This window comes from Delphinapterus leucas, chromosome 14 (genome assembly GCF_059928025.1).
Source record: "Delphinapterus leucas isolate spDelLeu-1000000601 "Yukka" chromosome 14, BTC_Dleu_Yukka2, whole genome shotgun sequence".
Taxonomy (NCBI): Eukaryota; Metazoa; Chordata; class Mammalia; order Artiodactyla; family Monodontidae; genus Delphinapterus; species Delphinapterus leucas.
This window is the reverse complement of record NC_143142.1, coordinates 17,094,725-17,112,824: the sequence shown is the minus strand read 5'-3', so window position 1 is coordinate 17,112,824 and position 18,100 is coordinate 17,094,725. Positions and strand designations below refer to the sequence as shown.

Below are 18,100 nucleotides of genomic sequence, written 5' to 3'. Positions count from 1 at the left end.
GAATGTTAACCATTTCTCATTTTTATTTTGCTGGGTTTTGTTTTGTTTTGGCTTCAGCATTCTTGCTCTTGCTATGCTTATTTGTTGAGTTTTGATTCCCCGTGTCACTGTTTCCTTTCACACATATCTCTCAAGGTTTATACAGTGAACAATGTGAGTGTGATAACCAAAATACGGACAGAACATCTGACTGAGGAAGAAAAAAAGAGATATAAAGGTAATCTCTTCCCTTCTCTCTTTCTTTTAAAAATAAATTTATTTATTTTACTTATTTATTTGGCTGCGTTGGGTCTTTGTCGCTGTGTGCGGGCTTTCTCGTTGCAGTGAGCGGGGGGTTACTCTTCATTGCTGCGCGCGGGCTTCTCATTGTGGTGGCTTCTCTTGTTGCAGAGCACGGGCTCTAGGCGCGCGGGCTTCAGTAGTTGTGGCACATGGGCTCAGTAGCTGTGGCTCGCGGGCTCTAGAGTGCAGGCTCAGTAGTTGTGGCACACGGGCTTAGTTGCTCCGCGGCATGTGGGATCTTCCCGGACCAGGGCTCAAACCCGTGTCCCCTGCATTGGCAGGTGGATTCTTAACCACTGCGCCGCCAAGGAAGTCCCCCTTCTCCCCCCTCTTTTTTTTTTTTTTTAGCCTAGAGGAAGTCTTTGTTGCCTCTGTTAAATTTGGGGGTTAATGTGATTAGGTCATGCCAGTCCAAATTTCCTTTTTACAAAATTTCCTTAGTCTGACTCATTCTTGGAGGTCCTCCCCTGTGATTGGCTCCAGCTGTAATTAAAGCCATTCACAGGGCTTGTTTATGTGTTATGCAGGACAATTGTTGGATTCAGTTGAAAAAGTAGATAAGGATATTGGAGAATATTTATCACTGGAATGAGTGATTTAGTCCAAACTATCACGATGAAAGATTTGGACAGAACTTGGGCTTTGAGCCAAAACATAGCCAATACATGGCTGCCATATCCCAGCTGGCGCGAGGCCGGTTCAGGGCCGTGTGAAGTACCTACCTGCTGTGCCTTGGTCTCCTCAGCAGTGAAATGAGTGCTACCAGACCTGCCTTAGAGTCATCGGGAGGATCAGATGAGTTATTACACGTAAACCTTGAGACTGGGGCTTGCAGCGTGCGGTGAGCGTGTGGCCATTGTTAACTCACACCTCCTCTACCGTTCCCATTAGTCCAGTTTGACAGTTAAGGAAGCTGAGGCCTCCGACCAGCCAAGGTGCAGTTAGAATCCAGATCTGGCTCGTTCCTAAATCCAAACTTTTTCTACTATTCTGATTGAATTCTTATAACTATTGTTCATCTAGCTTAGAGATCCTAATAAAAAGTGTCCTAGAAAAAGTAAGTTAGGGGCTTCCCTGGTGGCGCAGTGATTAAGAATCTGCCTGCCAATGCAGGGGACACGGGTTTGATCCCTGGTCTGGGAAGATCCCACATGCCGCGGAGGAACTAAGCCTGTGTGCCACAACTACTGAGCCTGTGCTCTAAAGCCTGCGAGCCACAACTACTGAGCCAGCATGCCACAACTAGTGAAGCCTGTGTGCCTAGAGCCCAAGCTCCACAACAAGAGAAGCCACCCCAATGAGAAGCCCGTGCACTGCAATGAAGAGGAGCCCCCGCTCACCACAACTAGAGAAAGCCTGCACGCAGCAACAAAGACTCAACGCAGCCATAAATAAATAAATAAATAATTTTAAAAAAACGAAAACAGAAAAGGATAAGTTAGCTGATGGCTATTGGGGATGATTTTATTGGCCTGTCCATAGATGGATTTCCTAATGCATGATGGAGAAACATGAAGGTAGGATGAGAATCTTTTTCTATAATCATAATTAAGGTATAATATTCGACATTCAACTTTTCCCTCCTCTGTAGCGGACAGGAACCCACTGGAGTCTTTGCTGGGGACTGTGGAACACCAATTTGGTGCTCAAGGGGTAAGTCGAAGTGTGAGCTTCCAGCACGGTTTAACAGGAGATGACTTTTCTCTGCTTGTGGTGGCATTTACTGAATCCTGAGCAGACCACTTGATTTGAACAGGCTAAAAAGTACTCCCCATCTGGAATCTGAGATATTCTTTTGGAAGAGAATAAGATGAGTGAGTCTTTGAAAATAAAGATTTTAGAGGCAGGTAGTGATTATAGAAATCAGGTGCTTTCTCTCCTGTTTTAAACTAGGCCCTCTCTGTAAAATGGAACTGAAAAAAGGATTCAGGACTTTATATTTTAATAGAGCACCTGAACAAATACTTTCTTTCTCAGTCCTCACAATAACCATATGCAATTGCTGCCGTGGAGGTCACTGCGGGTCAGAAAAGTGAAATTACCTTTCCAACGCCACAGGCTAAAGAAGGACAGAGCTGGAACCTGAACTCCCAATCTTCCAGATCCCATGTGCTTTCAGATATTTCTGTCTGTCGCTCTTTTTCCTTTCTATAATCAGGAGATAAAAGGAGAGTGGAGAAATGATTTGAAATGGAGAAATCCATTAGACTTGATCATGTAGTTTGGTAATCTGTTTGTCAATTTTCTTGTTCTGTGCAGTTAACTTAATAAAAAAAAGTTAATGACTAGAACTTCCTGCTCTGTAGCTGGTTAACATGTCCACCTCAGAGGCTAGGTGCCCTAGGCCTCCACTTGTCAGCATCATTTGGCATTTCTGACTCCCCTGAGTTCTGGCTCGGCAGGACCTCACCACAGAGTGTGCCACCGCCAACAACCCCACAGCCATCACACCTGATGAGTACTTCAACGAAGAGTTCGATCTGAAGGACAGAGACATCGGAAGGCCCAAAGAGCTGACGATTAGGACACAAAAGTAAGAGAGACTCAGCAGCCGTTGTCAACGGGTTCTTGATTGTTTCAGAAGTCGTGCTGTTTTCCAGTGTCATGTTCGGTCCTTCCTCTGTTCCCTTCCTTTAAAAATAATTTCAAATTACTGGAACTTCCCTGGCGGTCCTGTGGTTAAGACCCTTCCACTGCAGGGGGCACAGGTTTGATCCCTGGTCTGGGAACTAAGGTCCTACATCCTGCAAAAAAAAAACAAAAAAAAAAAACCCAAAAACAAAAATTACTTTATCTGATGAAAGGTAACAGTAGATTGCCCATCTTATTATTCGACCTTCTCCAAATGGAATATAGATTGGATATAAGAATTCCTTATTTATTTTTTTAACTGCCAACAAGCTTCAGCTGATCAAATGAAATGGTTTCCACCAGCTACCAATTCTTCCTGCTTGCTATCGATTAAGGCTGTAGCACAGGTCATTTCCCCTGCTTGCCCGATTTCAGGGTGATGCGAGTTCTTTGTGGCTCTAATCCCTTCCCAGCTTAGACGTAGGGGAGGTAAGATGACTGGGAAGGCTGGGGCGTGGGGCATAAGGAAGCTGACGTTGTCTAGCCTACTGCGTAGAAGTAAGGCAGTCTCCCTGTCTGAGGGAGATGGCCTCAGTCTTTTCTCATCCAATCCGGCAGGTTTAAAGCAATGCTGTGGATGTGTGAGGAGTTTCCTCTGTCTCTCGTGGAGCAGGTCATCCCCATCATTGACCTGATGGCCCGAACTAGTGCGCATTTTGCCCGACTGAGAGACTTCATCAAACTGGAATTCCCACCTGGATTTCCTGTCAAAATAGGTACCGTTCAATAAACCACAGGAGCGCCCATAGGTTCTGCCCGTTTTTGCGGGAGACAGAGTGTGCTTCAGGGAATTGGAGCATCTGAGGCAAAAGAAGCAGACAGTAGACTTAATGGAGGAGGGCAGAGTTATCCTCTAGTTTAATTTGGTTTAAAGAAGTGTCATGATTCTTAGTTCATTTTGCATATTAACATTAGGAGATCCCTCCCCAGCCATCAGTTCTATTTACAGATGATGCTGACAGATGAAAAAGGCATAAAAACGTGACACATTGTTATAATATGAAGCCTTAAGTGAAACTTCAAATTAAACTTATTATTTGAGGAAGACAATTGACACTAAGATCCTTTGATACATTAATATGTTTCTGGGCTTGAATTAGTCTGCGTGATACCACATATAATACATATTACTTGTGAGGAATTTACATTTTGGATAGTTGTATCCTGGCTCCTGTATCCTGTATCCACTTGAATCCTGGCTGGATCACTTACTGTGATCTAGGAGAAGTCGCTTAACCTCTCTGAATCTCAGTTTTCCCATCTGTATATTGGGAAGGGTGGTTATGATGATTAAATGAAATCATACTTATAAAAAGTACTTGGCATGGTACCAGCATAGTAAGCACTCAGTAAATGCTGGCTGTTATTCTTCTCAGTAAAGTTTATTTATAAAAGCTTTTATTTTATTAGAAATTCCCTTGTTTCATGTCTTAAATGCACGGATTACATTTGGAAATGTTAATGGCTGTAGCACTGCTGAAGAAACTGTATCTCAAAATGTGGAAGGGACCCCATCTGATTCAGGTAAAAAAAAAAAAAAGTTGGATTATGTGATTAAAAAAAAACTCATACATTTAGTCATTATAGTAATTATTCAGTTTGAAATTAGAGTATCTTATGAGTAGATCTCTGTCTTGAATGAAAGAAAATTTTAGATTTAGTTTCAATTAAGTGAAAAAAAGCTTGCAGAATATGTATGACCCCACTCGAATTAAAAAGACAGCCTGTTCTTAAAAAACAACTTTATTGAGGTGTAACGTGTATGTAATAAAATACTCCCATTTTAAATGTAACGGTTCAGTGCCTTTTGGCAAATGTATACACCCACGTAACCCCTACCACAGGCAAGATACAGAACATTTCCATCACCCCCCAAAATTTCCTCAGGCTCCTTTGCCATCAATCCAATTCAGATTTTGGATGCTATTGTAAATGGACTTATTTCTTAATTTTATTTTCCAGTTACTCATAGCTAGTATATCGAAATGTAATTGATTTTTTTTTTAATTTTTATTGTGGTAAAATAGTGTTCTGTGTCTTAGGCCAGTTGAGGGATATATAGGCCTTTGTTTTATTATTATCATTTTTATTTTAAGTTTACAGATATCTTATATCTTCTTTCATATATTTACTATATTTCATAGTAAAAAAGGAAAAAAACCCACATTGGTGTGATTGTGTGATATATACACATCACATTCCTCAAAGGACCCACAAGTAAACACTGGTTACCTGTGGAATTTGGAAATAGGAGACAGGCTGTAGGGAGAGAGATCTTCACTTTTCATTTTACAGTCTTCTGTATATTTTTTGTGTGACTATGCATTTTATTACTAAAAAAAAGTGAAGGCAAAAGGAAAAAAACAGTATTCCAGTACTTTTCTCTGTCAAGATTATTCTCCCTTGAAATCTCTCTTACATAGTAGCCAACCTTGATTTTAATCGTTTTAATTTTTTCATTTTTTTAATTAAAAAAAAGTTGAAGTGGAAATTTATTTTACTAACTCAGGCACTGTACTGTCACCTTTTGTGTTTCAGCTTCCACTCTCACAAACTTTGAGGTTGATCAATCTGTGTTTGAAATTCCTGAATCTTACCACGTTCAAGACAACGGCAGAAACGTGTATTTGCAGGATGAAGATTACGAGATAATGCAGTTTGCCATCCAGCAGAGCTTACTGGAGTCCAGAAGAAGCCAGGTGCATTTATCAGAATAAATGGTGGGGCTTGGAAGCTTGGCCTCAGTTTGGCCTCAGTCTTTGGCTAACCTGACAGACTTACTCTAAATGACAAGTTTGGCATATTCATGGTATTTACATGGGTTATTTTATATTTTATGTACCTGGTCTTTTATAAAAGCTTATGAGACCATCTGCATAGCCCCAGTCAGCATCATTCACAGGATAGAGCCTGACAGACTTGTCTTTTTCTTATACTCACTGATGTAGCTAATAATCTTCTCTCTTTCGGAGCCTGCTATATAACTTCTCAGTGGTGAAACAGTAAATTCTTGCTAGTTTACGCCATCATATTTTCCCTAGAATGTTATCTACGTGTCAGTAGTCTCATACAAAGGTATGTGGATTTTAATCCCAACTTCCTCCCCAATGAAGACCAGTCATTGCGTTGTGGTTGCTCAATAAGTGTGTGATGAAAAGGATGGTTGATTCATTGTTAAAATTGTTTTTTACTCAGATGTTTCATTCTGTGGTAAGGGGCATAATCTCAAACTCCTGAGCACTAAGGAGAGAACAGACCAGCCTGAGAACAGTTGCCTCTTGTCTTCCTATGTGGTTCTTCCTCAAGGCCTCACTTTCCTGGGACCATCCAGGGCTTGAGGATAGTAACTCCTCCGTCCCCTCCCTCTGTGGCTTCCTGCTCTACTAGAGTGGGATCTGCTTCTCCCTCCACTGCCCTTTGGTGTGGTCCTGGGCTCCTGTTGTCCATTTGTTTGTTCATTGGTTTCTTCTGTCCTTCCATCGTTCATTCGGCAGATGTTTGCACAGTGCCTGCTTTGTGCCAGACTCTGTGCCAGGTGCTGGGAGTTCTTTGATGAAGCAGCTCCAGCGCCTGCCGTCATGGGGCCGCTAAGCTTTGAGAACGGTACCCACACTCCAGTGTCCCCCCAGCTGAGGTTTTTGGCATCCTGTTTTTTTCTGAAGTCTCAGCTTGGGTAACATGAGCCCCACCTCCCATGGACCTGTTCTTAGAGCCATTCTGTTTTCTGAGGCTGCTGGGCCAAGGGCCAGACCCCAGGGCTGGCATGTTCCCCTTGAGAGAGGCTTCCCTCTCCTAGCCGTCACTGTCAATCCAGTATGCGTTTCCTTTTCCTGTTATAAGTGAGCTTATTTTTTTCCCCAATAGCTACTTAAACCTTGTCGGCCATAAATTTTGAGAAGAGGAGTAGCCAAAGATGACAAATAATGAGTTATGTATTCCAGTCTTGCTCTAGAAGAATTATCTGCTTTATTCATTGAAACTTTGCCTGAGGTTGAGTTGTTTTTAATAGATTGACAGCTACCACCTTCTCATACTTGATATCAAATCAAGCAGGGTAGTGGACCATATACTATCTGACATTTGGGTGTCATTTTAGAGATAACCCCAGTCTCTATTAATTTTTCACACAGCTTTGTGGATAATGGACTTGTAAATATTCTTAATCTTGTTCTTGCTGCTTTCCTTTTGTTATCAGTACAACAGTTTATTCCTTCTAAGGGGTATTCGTGTCTGTCACATGTCTTTCCTAGGAGCTTTCAGGACCAGCTTCTAGTGGAGGGACTGGCCAGGCACATACCTGTGACGCCCAGGATGAGAGGTGACTGATGTGACTCTTGATGATTGACCCGAGGTTGGCACAGGCGCTTAGGACACTCGGCAGCGGGCCTGGCAAGAGAGACTTGATACAATGTCGGCTTTCTTGCTTCCTCTTGGGGCAATTCCTCATAAAAGGAGCTCTGAACTCTCGGGGGCTGAGCTTCCAGGAACTGGTGATAGAATTGCTGACCAGTTCACTAACCATTGCCGTGGGCAGAAAGGCACCCAGTAAATGTTTTCTGATCGGTCTGATCTTCTGCGAAGAACATATGATCACAGAGGGTCTAGGTGCCGTCAGTGGGAAGTTTATACAATGTTAAGGATGGTGCCACTTTGGGGAAGGGCTACAGAGATGATTAGATGATTATTATTCTTTTTTTTTTTTGGCTGCACCACGTGGCTTGTGGGACCTTACTTCCCAGACCAAGGATCGAACCTGTGCCCTCAGCAATGAAAGCTTGGAGTCCTAACCACTGGACCGCCAGGGAATTCCCAGATTATCCGTTTTAAAAGGGGTTAAACTGGAAAGATTCATTTTACAAAGCATTTTCCTGTAGTCTGGGCACATATGAAAACCTGTTGAAGTTGGGTTTTGCTTTAAAATAGATCCAGGTTCAATTCCTAGCCCCATCACTTAGTGGCTGGGTGATCTCGGGCAGGTATGTACCTGCATCCAGCACCTACACCACCAGAGTTACACGGGATCGATGGCATCATGTACAAGAGGGGATAGGAAGCGCCGGGCTCGGCGCACACTGGGTCCGCAGTTAAGAAATATGGCTGCTGCTGCTGCTACGATGACGATGTTAAAAGTTTCTCTGCCCCATGTCGTTCTCACGCAGGGCTGTCCAGGAGAGCCTCCCCTCCGGCTCTGAAGGCCTGTGCCCCGGCGCCTTCCGTGAGACCAGCCGTTTTGACAGCGACCTGCAGCTGGCCATGGAGCTCTCCGCCAAAGAGCTGGAGGAGCACGAGCTGCGGCTGCGGGAGGAGGAGGCAGAGCTGCAGCAGGTCTTACAGCTGTCGCTCACCGAGAAGTAGTCCTTCCTGCCTCCCGCCCGGAGGCTCTGTCCGCACACGGGCCCAGGGACTGCGCCTCACACGATGCAGCATCGGACCCTGCTTTCCACAGAGGTGCGGGGCCAGGGCCCCCCGGGGCCACCCGCGACGCTCCCCGGTGAACGGGCTGGCGGCCAGCGGCCCCATCTCCAGGCTTGAGGGGAGGAGAGCGTCCTCACTTTCCATAGCTGTACTGGCTTGCAGGTCACGGTTTTACTACCAGCTTTAGATAAAAACCCAATCCCCAATCCCACCCCGCAGGTTTGTACATTAATTTTTATCAAGGAGTGATAACAAAACAAGTTCTTGCGGAGTCAGGGTGCTTTTATATACGAGAGCAGCAGCCTTTGCAGAGTGTGGTGTATGAGAACTTGGGAGACACTTCTGTACAGTTCACCAAAGAAATGGATCATTTGTGCCCTTCTGCTTTTCTATTTTTACCTTTCTACAGGGTTTCTAGGGCACTGTCACTGTTCTACTCCATCCCCACCTTATTCCACTCCTTCCACACCCAGCTAGAGAGGAGATAAGTACAGGATCTATTTTATTTTAGGGTTAACTATTTGCATCAAATTAAGATATACAGATGCCAACAGATGTTGCCTTAGCCTTAAAAATTACTAATGGTTTCAAACCACCTCACTCCACTTTGAGGGATCTGATTTGAATTTGTAAAGGCAGTTCCTTTGAGAGCAGGATCCTCCAGGCTAAATCCAAGGCAGCTAATCCTGGCCCTGAAGGAGCTGCTAGGAGAGCCCGAGGCTTGTTACTGAAGTGGGCAGGCTGACCAAAGGATCACCAAACCAGGGGTGTGTTCCAGGCCTTCTCTGGTGAAGGGTCTCCATGCAGAGGCCTAGGAAGACCTCACTACGTGCCCTGGGTGCACCTGAGAGGAAGGGGTGGGCTTGAAACTAGAAAGGGAGCTACAAACGGAACTCAGTGGCTCTGTATTCAAAAGGGAAAATGATGATTCTACGTTACTTTTTAGAGTTCAAATCAACATCTTTCTGGATGAATATATTTTTTAACAGAATCTTTTTATTATTTTTAAAAGATATAAAAATGACTGCTCCCATCAGTAGCAATACAAGGTTATACATTTTAACCAGATTTTCTCAGGCCTTTTTTGGATACCCTTAGTAGTTAACTATTTTGTCTAACCCTTCTGTAAATAACCACCGCACAACATAGAGAACCTGGGGAATACGGCCGAGGGCACCCTCACTCCAGCCCGGCCCATGGATTCATTCCTACAGGCTGCACTGAAATCACCTAGTAACAATATCCTCCTCCTCTGTTTTGCGTCCATTTCCTGTCTGTTGCGCTGCTTTGGGGACGGGAAGGGAAACAGGAACTACCGTTCCATTTAACGGCTGTATATGCAGTTAGCGTTGCCAATGAAACGTTCCCAAAGAATTGTGCTTTTGATTCCATATGACCATCTGCCTTTCCTTTCATGGTCTGACCAAAATTCCTTCTCTGCACACGAGGCCAGTATATGCAGCATCATGTTTGTTTCAGATACACAGTTAGCATTTTGTTTACTTGGCGTTTACCTTGAGCCAAGATATGTCTTGGGAATGGCTGCAGTTAGGCCCCATCGTTTACTCACTAAGGTGAACAGAGGTAATCTCTGTTTGCATTCCATTGTTCTGCTTTCCCATGTCTTTGACTTTCTCCCCAGGAGGTCAGTTAACAAGGGACTGAACTTTGTGTCACTGTCACAGCAGTTTTCGATATGTGTTCAGTTTTCGATATGTGTTCACTCTTAAAATACAAATAAAGACTGCTTCCTTAGAGGGTGCTCGTACAATATTCTAGACAGCCTTTGTGTCTTTTTTTCTCTTCACATTTTTCTAGTCCCTTCCTGTTATGTATGTTACTGGAACATTAGAATTCCTCCCAGTCCTCGCTTGTGCGTGACAAAGGTGGCACAGTCCTCTCAGCGTCCTGCCCAAGTCACACGGTCCACACACGCCCGCACTCTAGTCCTTTCAAATGGAAACTCCAAAGCCAGCATTGGGCCGCTCTGAGTACCTCTGCAGCCCTGGAGAGGGACTGTCTCTTGTGGAGTGCTGGAAGCCAAGCCAACATAAGATCTCTCTAATCTCAGTAAATCTGCTCTCTCCTTTCTTGGAAGTTCAGGTGATGATTCAGCCTCCTGGACTTGCCGTACACCTGAATATGTTGGTAATAAAACAAAAAAGGCAGTGACCAGTAAAAAAGGTTTGGGTTCCGGAAATGAGGCCTTGGTATTTCCAGAAGTTGTGAAGGATCTGCTTTGCTTTTTGGGGTGGGGTGGGGTGGGGTGGGCGGGAAGTAAGCAATATTTTGAGCATTGAGAAAACTGTTACTCTTCTTAGGTCAAGACAAGCCATACCTACGGCTTATTTCATTAAACTAATAGTTTCTAACTTTATCTTCAGGGTTTATTAAAGCTTGGGTGGACCATTACCAGCAGTAAACTTTCATCGAGCAACTTCCACACATAAGACAGTGCTGGGAATTAAGTACAGTCCTCCCTCACTGTCTGCAGAGGCGTGTTTCCGGGATGCCCCATGGATACCAAAACCCTGTGGATGCTCAAGTCCCTTATAAAGTGGCATGGTATTTGCATATAACTTACTGTATCCTCCTGAATATTTTAAATCATCTCTAGATCACATACCTGATACAATGTAAATTATATAAATAGATATAAATACAATGTAAATGCTAATGTAAATAGTTGCTGGTGTGAGGCAAATTCAAGTTTTGCTTTTCAGAACCTTCTGGAATGTTTTTTCCCAAAAATATTTTTAATCTGTGGCTGGGTGAATCCACGGATGTGGTATACAGAGGGCTGACTGGGTAACAAAGTTCCTAAGATACACAAACAAGCTCATCACACCATGCTGGATAAGAGGCGTCAGGGCAAAGTCTGCTCTAAATAATGACAGGAAAGAGACCATAACCACCAGCTTGGTCCCAGTTTCCTCCTGAACACAGATGACATCAAAGATGATGAGTTGGACTATAGCAACTTCAAATGGCTGCAGTGCCATGAATGATGGAGTTCAAAGTCCAAGCTAGGCCCATGTCTAGAAATGAGTGTGGCTATAAGATTGAGATCCTGTGGGAAAAACTGTAATCCACTAATAAGACTCCAAGCCCCTACTCTCAAGCAGCACCTGCAGACTTCTTAATCTCAACTTTAAAGAAAGTTAAGATAGTGTTTGCTAAAATAACTTGTTTTTATGATTGGTGTAAATTAGTCAAATGTGTTTGTTAGGGGACTTGTTACAGTTCAGTTTAGGAAAACTAGGGTTCAGCCACTGCCCCTCTGCACTCCTGAAGATGAAGATCAGGAGAATAATTCCACTTGAAAATAGCAATTGGTCAACCTCTGGTGCATAAAAGTTTTCAGTTTATTGCTCTCTCGCTCCTGGAACTGATGCTGTCATCTTTACTCATTTCTCTGAAATAAGCCTTTTTCTACAAAGGTTATTCTTTGTCCTACTTTTGACTGAAATCTCATACTTAACAGACGGTAACACTGGGATGATGATGCAGGCTGGGTTTTGGATCTGTATGTGGAATAACTATTGTTTCAGAAAACTGAACATGATCCAGTTACCTGGCTGGTGATTACTGGGCAAACGGCAGGTCACAAGGTTTATGGGCCTGACAAGTTTTTACCGTTTCCTTTTAAAATTCTAAAAATGGCAGTAAGTTTTTAGGCAGATATCAAAACATGGCATCCCAGATGAGGCGGGGATGTGGGCTCCTGGGACTTAACTCTGTCCGTGCCAGAGTCTCAGAATCCCAGTCATTCCTCCCTCCGGTCAATAAACACGGGCTTCCAAGGCACAGGCCAACTGTGGTGACCCCACCTCCATCTGTGTTACTTTTCACATCATTTGATCCTCACTATAATAAAGAAAGATAAAGTGTGTATATCACTGTTTCACAGATGAGAAAACTGAAGCTCTAGAGAAGTTAAGCCTGTTTATAACTGGAGCTGCGACAAGAATCCAGGTCTTCTGGCCCCTGGCCCAGCCTGAGAGATTACTTACAGTCAGTTTTCTGAAATAATCAATAGCTTGCCTTGGGGCAGTAGTGTTATTTCACATATTAATTTAAAATTCCACTTCACAGTGCCTCAAGAGATTAAATCAGATTCAAGTGTGTGCACACGCGCACACACACCCCTACCTGCATTTTAAATGCTTGGAAAATAATTACTAGGAATAAAACAACACATAAGATTTTACTTTAGTTTTAATGGACATTTTGCTCAAAAGCACGTTTCAGTGACTCAGTGTTAGGGTTACAAACAAAATCCTTGTCAGTTACTGTATCCCACACCAGTTATTTCACATTAAGTGCCGGTTGTTAAAAAAAAAATCAGTGCTGTGCTTGAATGGAGCACAAACAAGATAAACATTTTAATTTAACAACAAAGTTAAACCCAGCACCCTTAAAATAAAATAAATACTGTATGTACGAAAGTATTTCCATGGGGGAAAATTCCAGTTCACCAACAGTGCAAGTGAATAGCAGCATTTTCAAAGTTGAAATTAAACTGTGTAAACACACACCCACCCGCCACAGTGAACACGCACTTCTGTAGCCCCTCCCCACCCAGGGCGGAAAAGAGGTCCTGCTGAGTCTCTTTTAGATTCCGAATCAGAAAAGCTGCCCTGACTTCTAGGCCAAGGGCTGGGAAGACTTTAAGTGCAGGACAAGGAGATCAACGTGTTTGAATGGGAGCAATTCTTTTTCAGATGGGCCAAGTGCTAACACTTCCAGCCACCCCCAGTGCCTCCCAGCCCAAGGGTGCCCGTGGTCACAGGCCTAGCTGGTGTGACCCCAACTTCAGTGGGGGCGTCTGAGTGCAGAGCTCCGTGCAGAGTGAGGAGTGGCAGCCTGTGTTCCCCACAGCTGACATTGCTTTGCAAACGGGGCATCTAGGCCAACTTGGGATAATTAAAAACATTTGGGATTCTTAACCCATTGTGACCAAATGGTTCTTAAGCAGGGAATGTCTACATGTTAAGTCTTACTCTTCTTAATATTTTCAAGCATTAATGATTATTCCTTTCCAGTGTGGATTTTACATCACTCACAAAGTCATGTTTTCTTTCTCGTGAACACTCCAACTTTACACTGAACCTTGGAGCTTCAAGTCTTACTTTCAACAGGTACAGCCAGATATAAAAAGAAACACTGAGAAGCAGGCTTAAGTGGCCAAATACTTGCATTACAGTGTTAGGATAAGATAATGGCTAGATGTTTTTTCTAAATCATTCAGCATTTACCAACTGTCCAGACCGACGATCGTTTCCAAGCAGTTAAGTTCTGATTCCACCTTCTCCACTGACCCATGTGCAACACGACTTATTCTGCTCCCAAAGGCTCGTGGGAGGGCTGGCTTGGCCATCACCGGCGCCGAATGGGCTTGTAGACGCAAAATGCCATAAGGATCACGATCACCAGCAGGATGCTGAAAATAGTTCCCATCAACACTGCAAAAGGAAAACAGGTTACCTCCTAACGGCAGCTTCAGGTTCTGTAAGTTGTCCACTGACAACGATTTGCCAAATGCCACTTGGTGCCAGGCACTGTGCCAGGTGTGGGGGAAGCAGCCATGACAGACCCTCTCTGGGCGTGTCACCATGCACGTGAGGAGAGAACGTAAATGACAGCATTTCACACAGCTTTTAAGTGCCATGAGGAAGACGGTAATGTGAGAGTGCTGGGAGTGGTGATGGAGGAAGCAAGTGAGGAGGGGACAAACCGGGGCCTTAATGGGAGGAAGGAGCCGGCCATGTGGAGATCTGCATGCCCAAGGATCAGCTAATGAAAGCACCTGAGGCCAGAACAAGCCAGAAAGTCAATGAACAGGAAGGAGGCGAGTGTGGCTGTGAGGAAGGAGTGAAGGAAGAAAGGCGGGGAATGAAGCCAGAGAGGAAGGCTGGAGCCAGTTCATGCAGAGCCTTGTAGACCATGAAGGAAACATGGATTTTATTCTAAGTTTAAAGACAGGGTTGTAGGCAAAGAGTGACATGATCTGATTTAGTCGGGAAATAAGATCCCTCTGGGACTTCCCTGGTGGTCCAGTGGTTAAGAATCCGCCTTCCAATGCAGGGGACGCGAGTTCGATCCCCGGTCAGGGAACTAAGATCTCATGTGCCGCAAGGCAACTAAGCCAGTGCACTCTAGGGCCTGCATGCCACAACTACTGAGCCTATGTGCTGCAACTACTGAAGCCCACGTGCCTAGAGCCTGTGCTCCTCAACAAGAGAAGCCACCACGATGAGAAGCCCACGCACCGAAATGAAGAGTAGCCCCTGCCCGCCACAACTAGAGAAAACCTGCACACAGCAACGAAGACCTGATGGAGCCAAAAATAAAATAAAAAGGTCTCTGTTAAACATGACTTACATGAGTTAGATGTCATATCTCAAAATAGCCCTTGTTACCTAAATACCTGCCCTAATTTTTTTTTTAACAAACTTATTTATTTTAATAAATAAGTTGCTTAGTTGCTCCACGGCATGTGGGATCTTCCCAGACCAGGGATCGAACCCGTGTCCCCTGCATCGGCATGTGGATTCTTACCCACTGTGCCACCAGGGAAGTCCCTGCCCTAATTTTTTTTTTTTCAGTACGAGGGCCTCTCACTGTTGTGGCCTCTCCTGTTGCGGAGCACAGGCTCCGGACGCACAGGCTCAGCGGCCATGGCCCACGGGCCCAGCCGCTCCGCGGCATGTGGGATCTTCCCGGACCAGGGCACGAACCAGTGTCCCCTGCATCGGCAGGCGGACTCTCAACCACTACGCCACGAGGGAAGCCCCTGCCCGAATTTTTAAAGTTCAGAATTCCATGAGTTTCTATGGCTCTGACTACAATTGGACCTAAAGCTGTCTTATTCCATTTAAACCATTTTTTTTGCGTTTTGGAAAGGCTCTAAAAAAACAAAACAAAAACAAAAACCTCCAAAGCAGGAATGCAGGGGACTAGAATTGGAGAATGGAAGTCTTCTTAAAAAATACAAAAAATGAGCTTAAAACCAAGAGTTGTTAGGTACACGATATCCACTGGAATAGCTATACTTTTGGGCCTTGATCTCCCACTCTTCATCATTATCTTTTCTCCCTCCCTTTAGTTGCCTGAATGGCAGGCCCTGGCAGAACCGTTAAGACTACTTAGGTCCTTCCTTATGGTCACTTCCCCTTTTCCAGCCTCATTCTCTACCCTATAACATGGGGCAAATGAAACCCATCTCACAAGGCCTAAATATCAATGTCATTAAAATAGTGAATTTCAAGTGAAATGTTTTTGTAGTGTTTTGGAACTATTCTAATACTGCATTTTTTTTAAAGATTAACACTGTCACATGGAATCTATTGTTTTAAGTATAATAATTAAAGTGGCCAGCATATTCTAAAAGAATCTGAAAATCTTAGCCTTGGAAGGGTCCCAAAAGACATTTGATCCAGCTTTTCACTGCATGTGAACATTTTTTCTACAATATTCCTGGCAGTTCCAACTCTTATTTGGAATACTTCTGTGACATCTGTTTGTCAACCAACCAAAATATTGGAAAATTAGAAAAGCATATCCACATCATTACTGTTTTATCTGTCAACTGTATCTTATTCAAATAAATCTCATTTTAGAGCTCAAAAATTTTTTCATATTTTATATGAAAAGCGCTCAACACAGTGCCGGACAGATAATAAGTACATGATAAATGAAAGCCATTATTACCACCAAGACAGGCAGTGCAGTACAGTGGTCAAGAACGCAGGGTTTGGGGTTAGACTGTCTGGGTTCCTGTCTACACTTATAGGCTACGTGACCTTACAGAAGTTACAGTTTCTCTGTGTCTGTTTCCTCTTCTTTAAAAATGGAGATAAAAATACCCACTGCACAGAATGGTCTAGGGCAGTGTTTCTCAAACAAAGCTGTGGTAAAGGACTCGTTTTTGTAACTTTTAGTCTGTCCCAGGCCACTACCTAGCCCTACTGTGTATGACTAATTAGCAGCTCCCTCTACCTAGAAAGCATTCCGGGTTAGGGACCTAGAAGTGGTTTCGAGCTGCTTGGATGTTGCAACAATGTCAAACCGTTAAATTTCTAAACAATCTCAAATGCTGTAAGACATCTCTTTGCTGATAACAAATAGTTTGCAGACTTCACTGCTCTGCCACCACACTTTGAATAGTTCTGTTCTCAACCAGCGGGATTTTGCCCCAGTGGCAAAATCCATTTGGCAAATGTCGAGAGACATTTTGATTATCTGGACCGGGAGTGGGGTGTGCTACTGGCATCTAGTGGGTAAAGGCTGGGGACACTGCTAAACATCTTACAGTGCTCAGAACAGTGTGTGCTCACAATAGTATGTTCCCCACCCCCTAACAAAGAATCATCTGGTCCAGTATGTCAGTAGTACCTAGGCTGAGAAATCCTGTTCTGAAGGATTAAGCAGGATAATGTATAGAAACCACTTAGCAGAGTGCTACGGACACAGTAAGTGGTCAATACATGACAGACAATGAGTTCATGGAGAGTCAAGGTAATCCAGAAACAATACTATGTAGCAGCTTTGCAGATATACAGACATACCAATGACGTTCAGCGCAAAGAAAGGACTTTGGCAGAACAAGATTCAGAGTTACTGTGAAGTTTGCCAAGCTTTAAGCTCCAGGGCCCCTTCCAAAGCCATGTACGCCCATATGTACGTATGTATGTGTGTATATATATGTGCATGCTGATGACATCCTCCCAAAAGGTATGTTTCAAGCCCCACAAAACTTAGGTTCTCCTACTGGCCTCCACCACTTCCTAGCTGTGTAACCTTGGACAAAGAACTTCACCTCTCTGAGTTTCACTTCCCTTATCCGTAAACAGGGCTGAAAACCGTACCTTTCTGATTAACTTACTGTGAGGCTGAAATAAACTCACGTACACAAAATGCTTAGTACAACACGGTATATAGGAAATGCTCGACAAATGCCAGTTATCATTATGACTATGACTATTAGTTCCATTAGAAAAGAAGAGGGGATGGGGTACATATCATGCGCCGTATTGCCTAGCTTGGGCCCACACAGCCATAGAGGAGGGGACCCAGATTGTGACCCGGGTCATTCATGCAACCAGCATGTATCAAGCCCACCAAGGACCAGGGCTTCCGCTGAACCGCAGCTCAGGCCTCTGTCCCAGGCCTTCGGAGAGAGAGGGTCGCACCTGCACCGCCTGCCCCCACACGGTCCCCGCCGTCCACCCGCGCGTGCGAAGCTCCGGCTGCCTGGAACTGCAAAAGCGCAGACCCGACCCCGCCGCCCGCCCGCCCACGGCCGCTCACCCAGGTTCTGCCCACGCAGCACCGCATACGGCCGGCTCCGCTCCGGCGGCTCCACGGGGCTCGGGGCCTCCGCCTGTCCCAGCAGGAGGCTGCACAGACAGAGGCAAAGCCACCGGCAAACTGGACGCAACATCTTCCCTACCCAGCAGTGGAGAGCTACCCACTTCCGCCGGAAGCCCCGCCCCGGTTACCTCTCGCGCACCGCCTTCCGTCGCACCGGGCGCGCGTCGTTGCCAGGGTAACTGTACGTCCCGGCCAGAGTTAGGCCCTCACCAAGCTTCCTCCCGGATCCACGTTCCTCCAAGACCAACGTTTCCGCCCGGGCCAGTTTTCAGGGGGATCACCGTTCCGTCCCGGCAACGTCCACCTCGATCCAAGTTCCGCCCTGAACAAAGTTTCCCTCTTTCTTAGAGTTCTAGGCGGGCCTATTTCCAGAGAGGTTTCTTAGGTCCATTTTGGA

At 44.7% G+C, this 18,100-nt stretch overlaps 2 protein-coding genes across 4 annotated transcripts in view; one reads left to right on the top strand and one right to left on the bottom strand.

Moving 5' to 3' along the window:
• ANKRD13A (ankyrin repeat domain 13A) overlaps positions 1-10,104 on the top strand; it is a 39,652-nt gene extending 29,548 nt beyond the window's left edge. Inside the window, exons 8-15 of one of the 3 annotated variants that reach the window (XM_089894568.1) lie at positions 136-217; positions 1,874-1,935; positions 2,685-2,815; positions 3,472-3,629; positions 4,324-4,437; positions 5,452-5,612; positions 7,164-7,231; positions 8,062-10,104. In XM_089894568.1, the coding sequence (XP_089750694.1) occupies positions 136-217; positions 1,874-1,935; positions 2,685-2,815; positions 3,472-3,629; positions 4,324-4,437; positions 5,452-5,612; positions 7,164-7,231; positions 8,062-8,515 (1,230 nt within the window). In that variant the 3' untranslated portion in view covers positions 8,516-10,104. The remainder of the gene's footprint in view (positions 1-135; positions 218-1,873; positions 1,936-2,684; positions 2,816-3,471; positions 3,630-4,323; positions 4,438-5,451; positions 5,613-7,163; positions 7,232-8,061) is intronic. The other 2 variants (XM_022550746.3, XM_089894569.1) reach the window with 2 other exon arrangements.
• A 2,424-nt stretch (positions 10,105-12,528) lies between these two features.
• C14H12orf76 (chromosome 14 C12orf76 homolog) lies at positions 12,529-17,814 on the bottom strand. The gene is made up of 2 exons (XM_089894580.1): positions 17,641-17,814; positions 12,529-13,793 (listed from the first exon to the last, which is right to left on the bottom strand). Exons 1-2 carry the CDS (start codon positions 17,771-17,773, stop codon positions 13,708-13,710), a joined length of 219 nt encoding a protein of 72 aa, XP_089750706.1. The 5' UTR covers positions 17,774-17,814; the 3' UTR covers positions 12,529-13,707.
• Between the last annotated feature and the right edge of the window lie 286 nt (positions 17,815-18,100).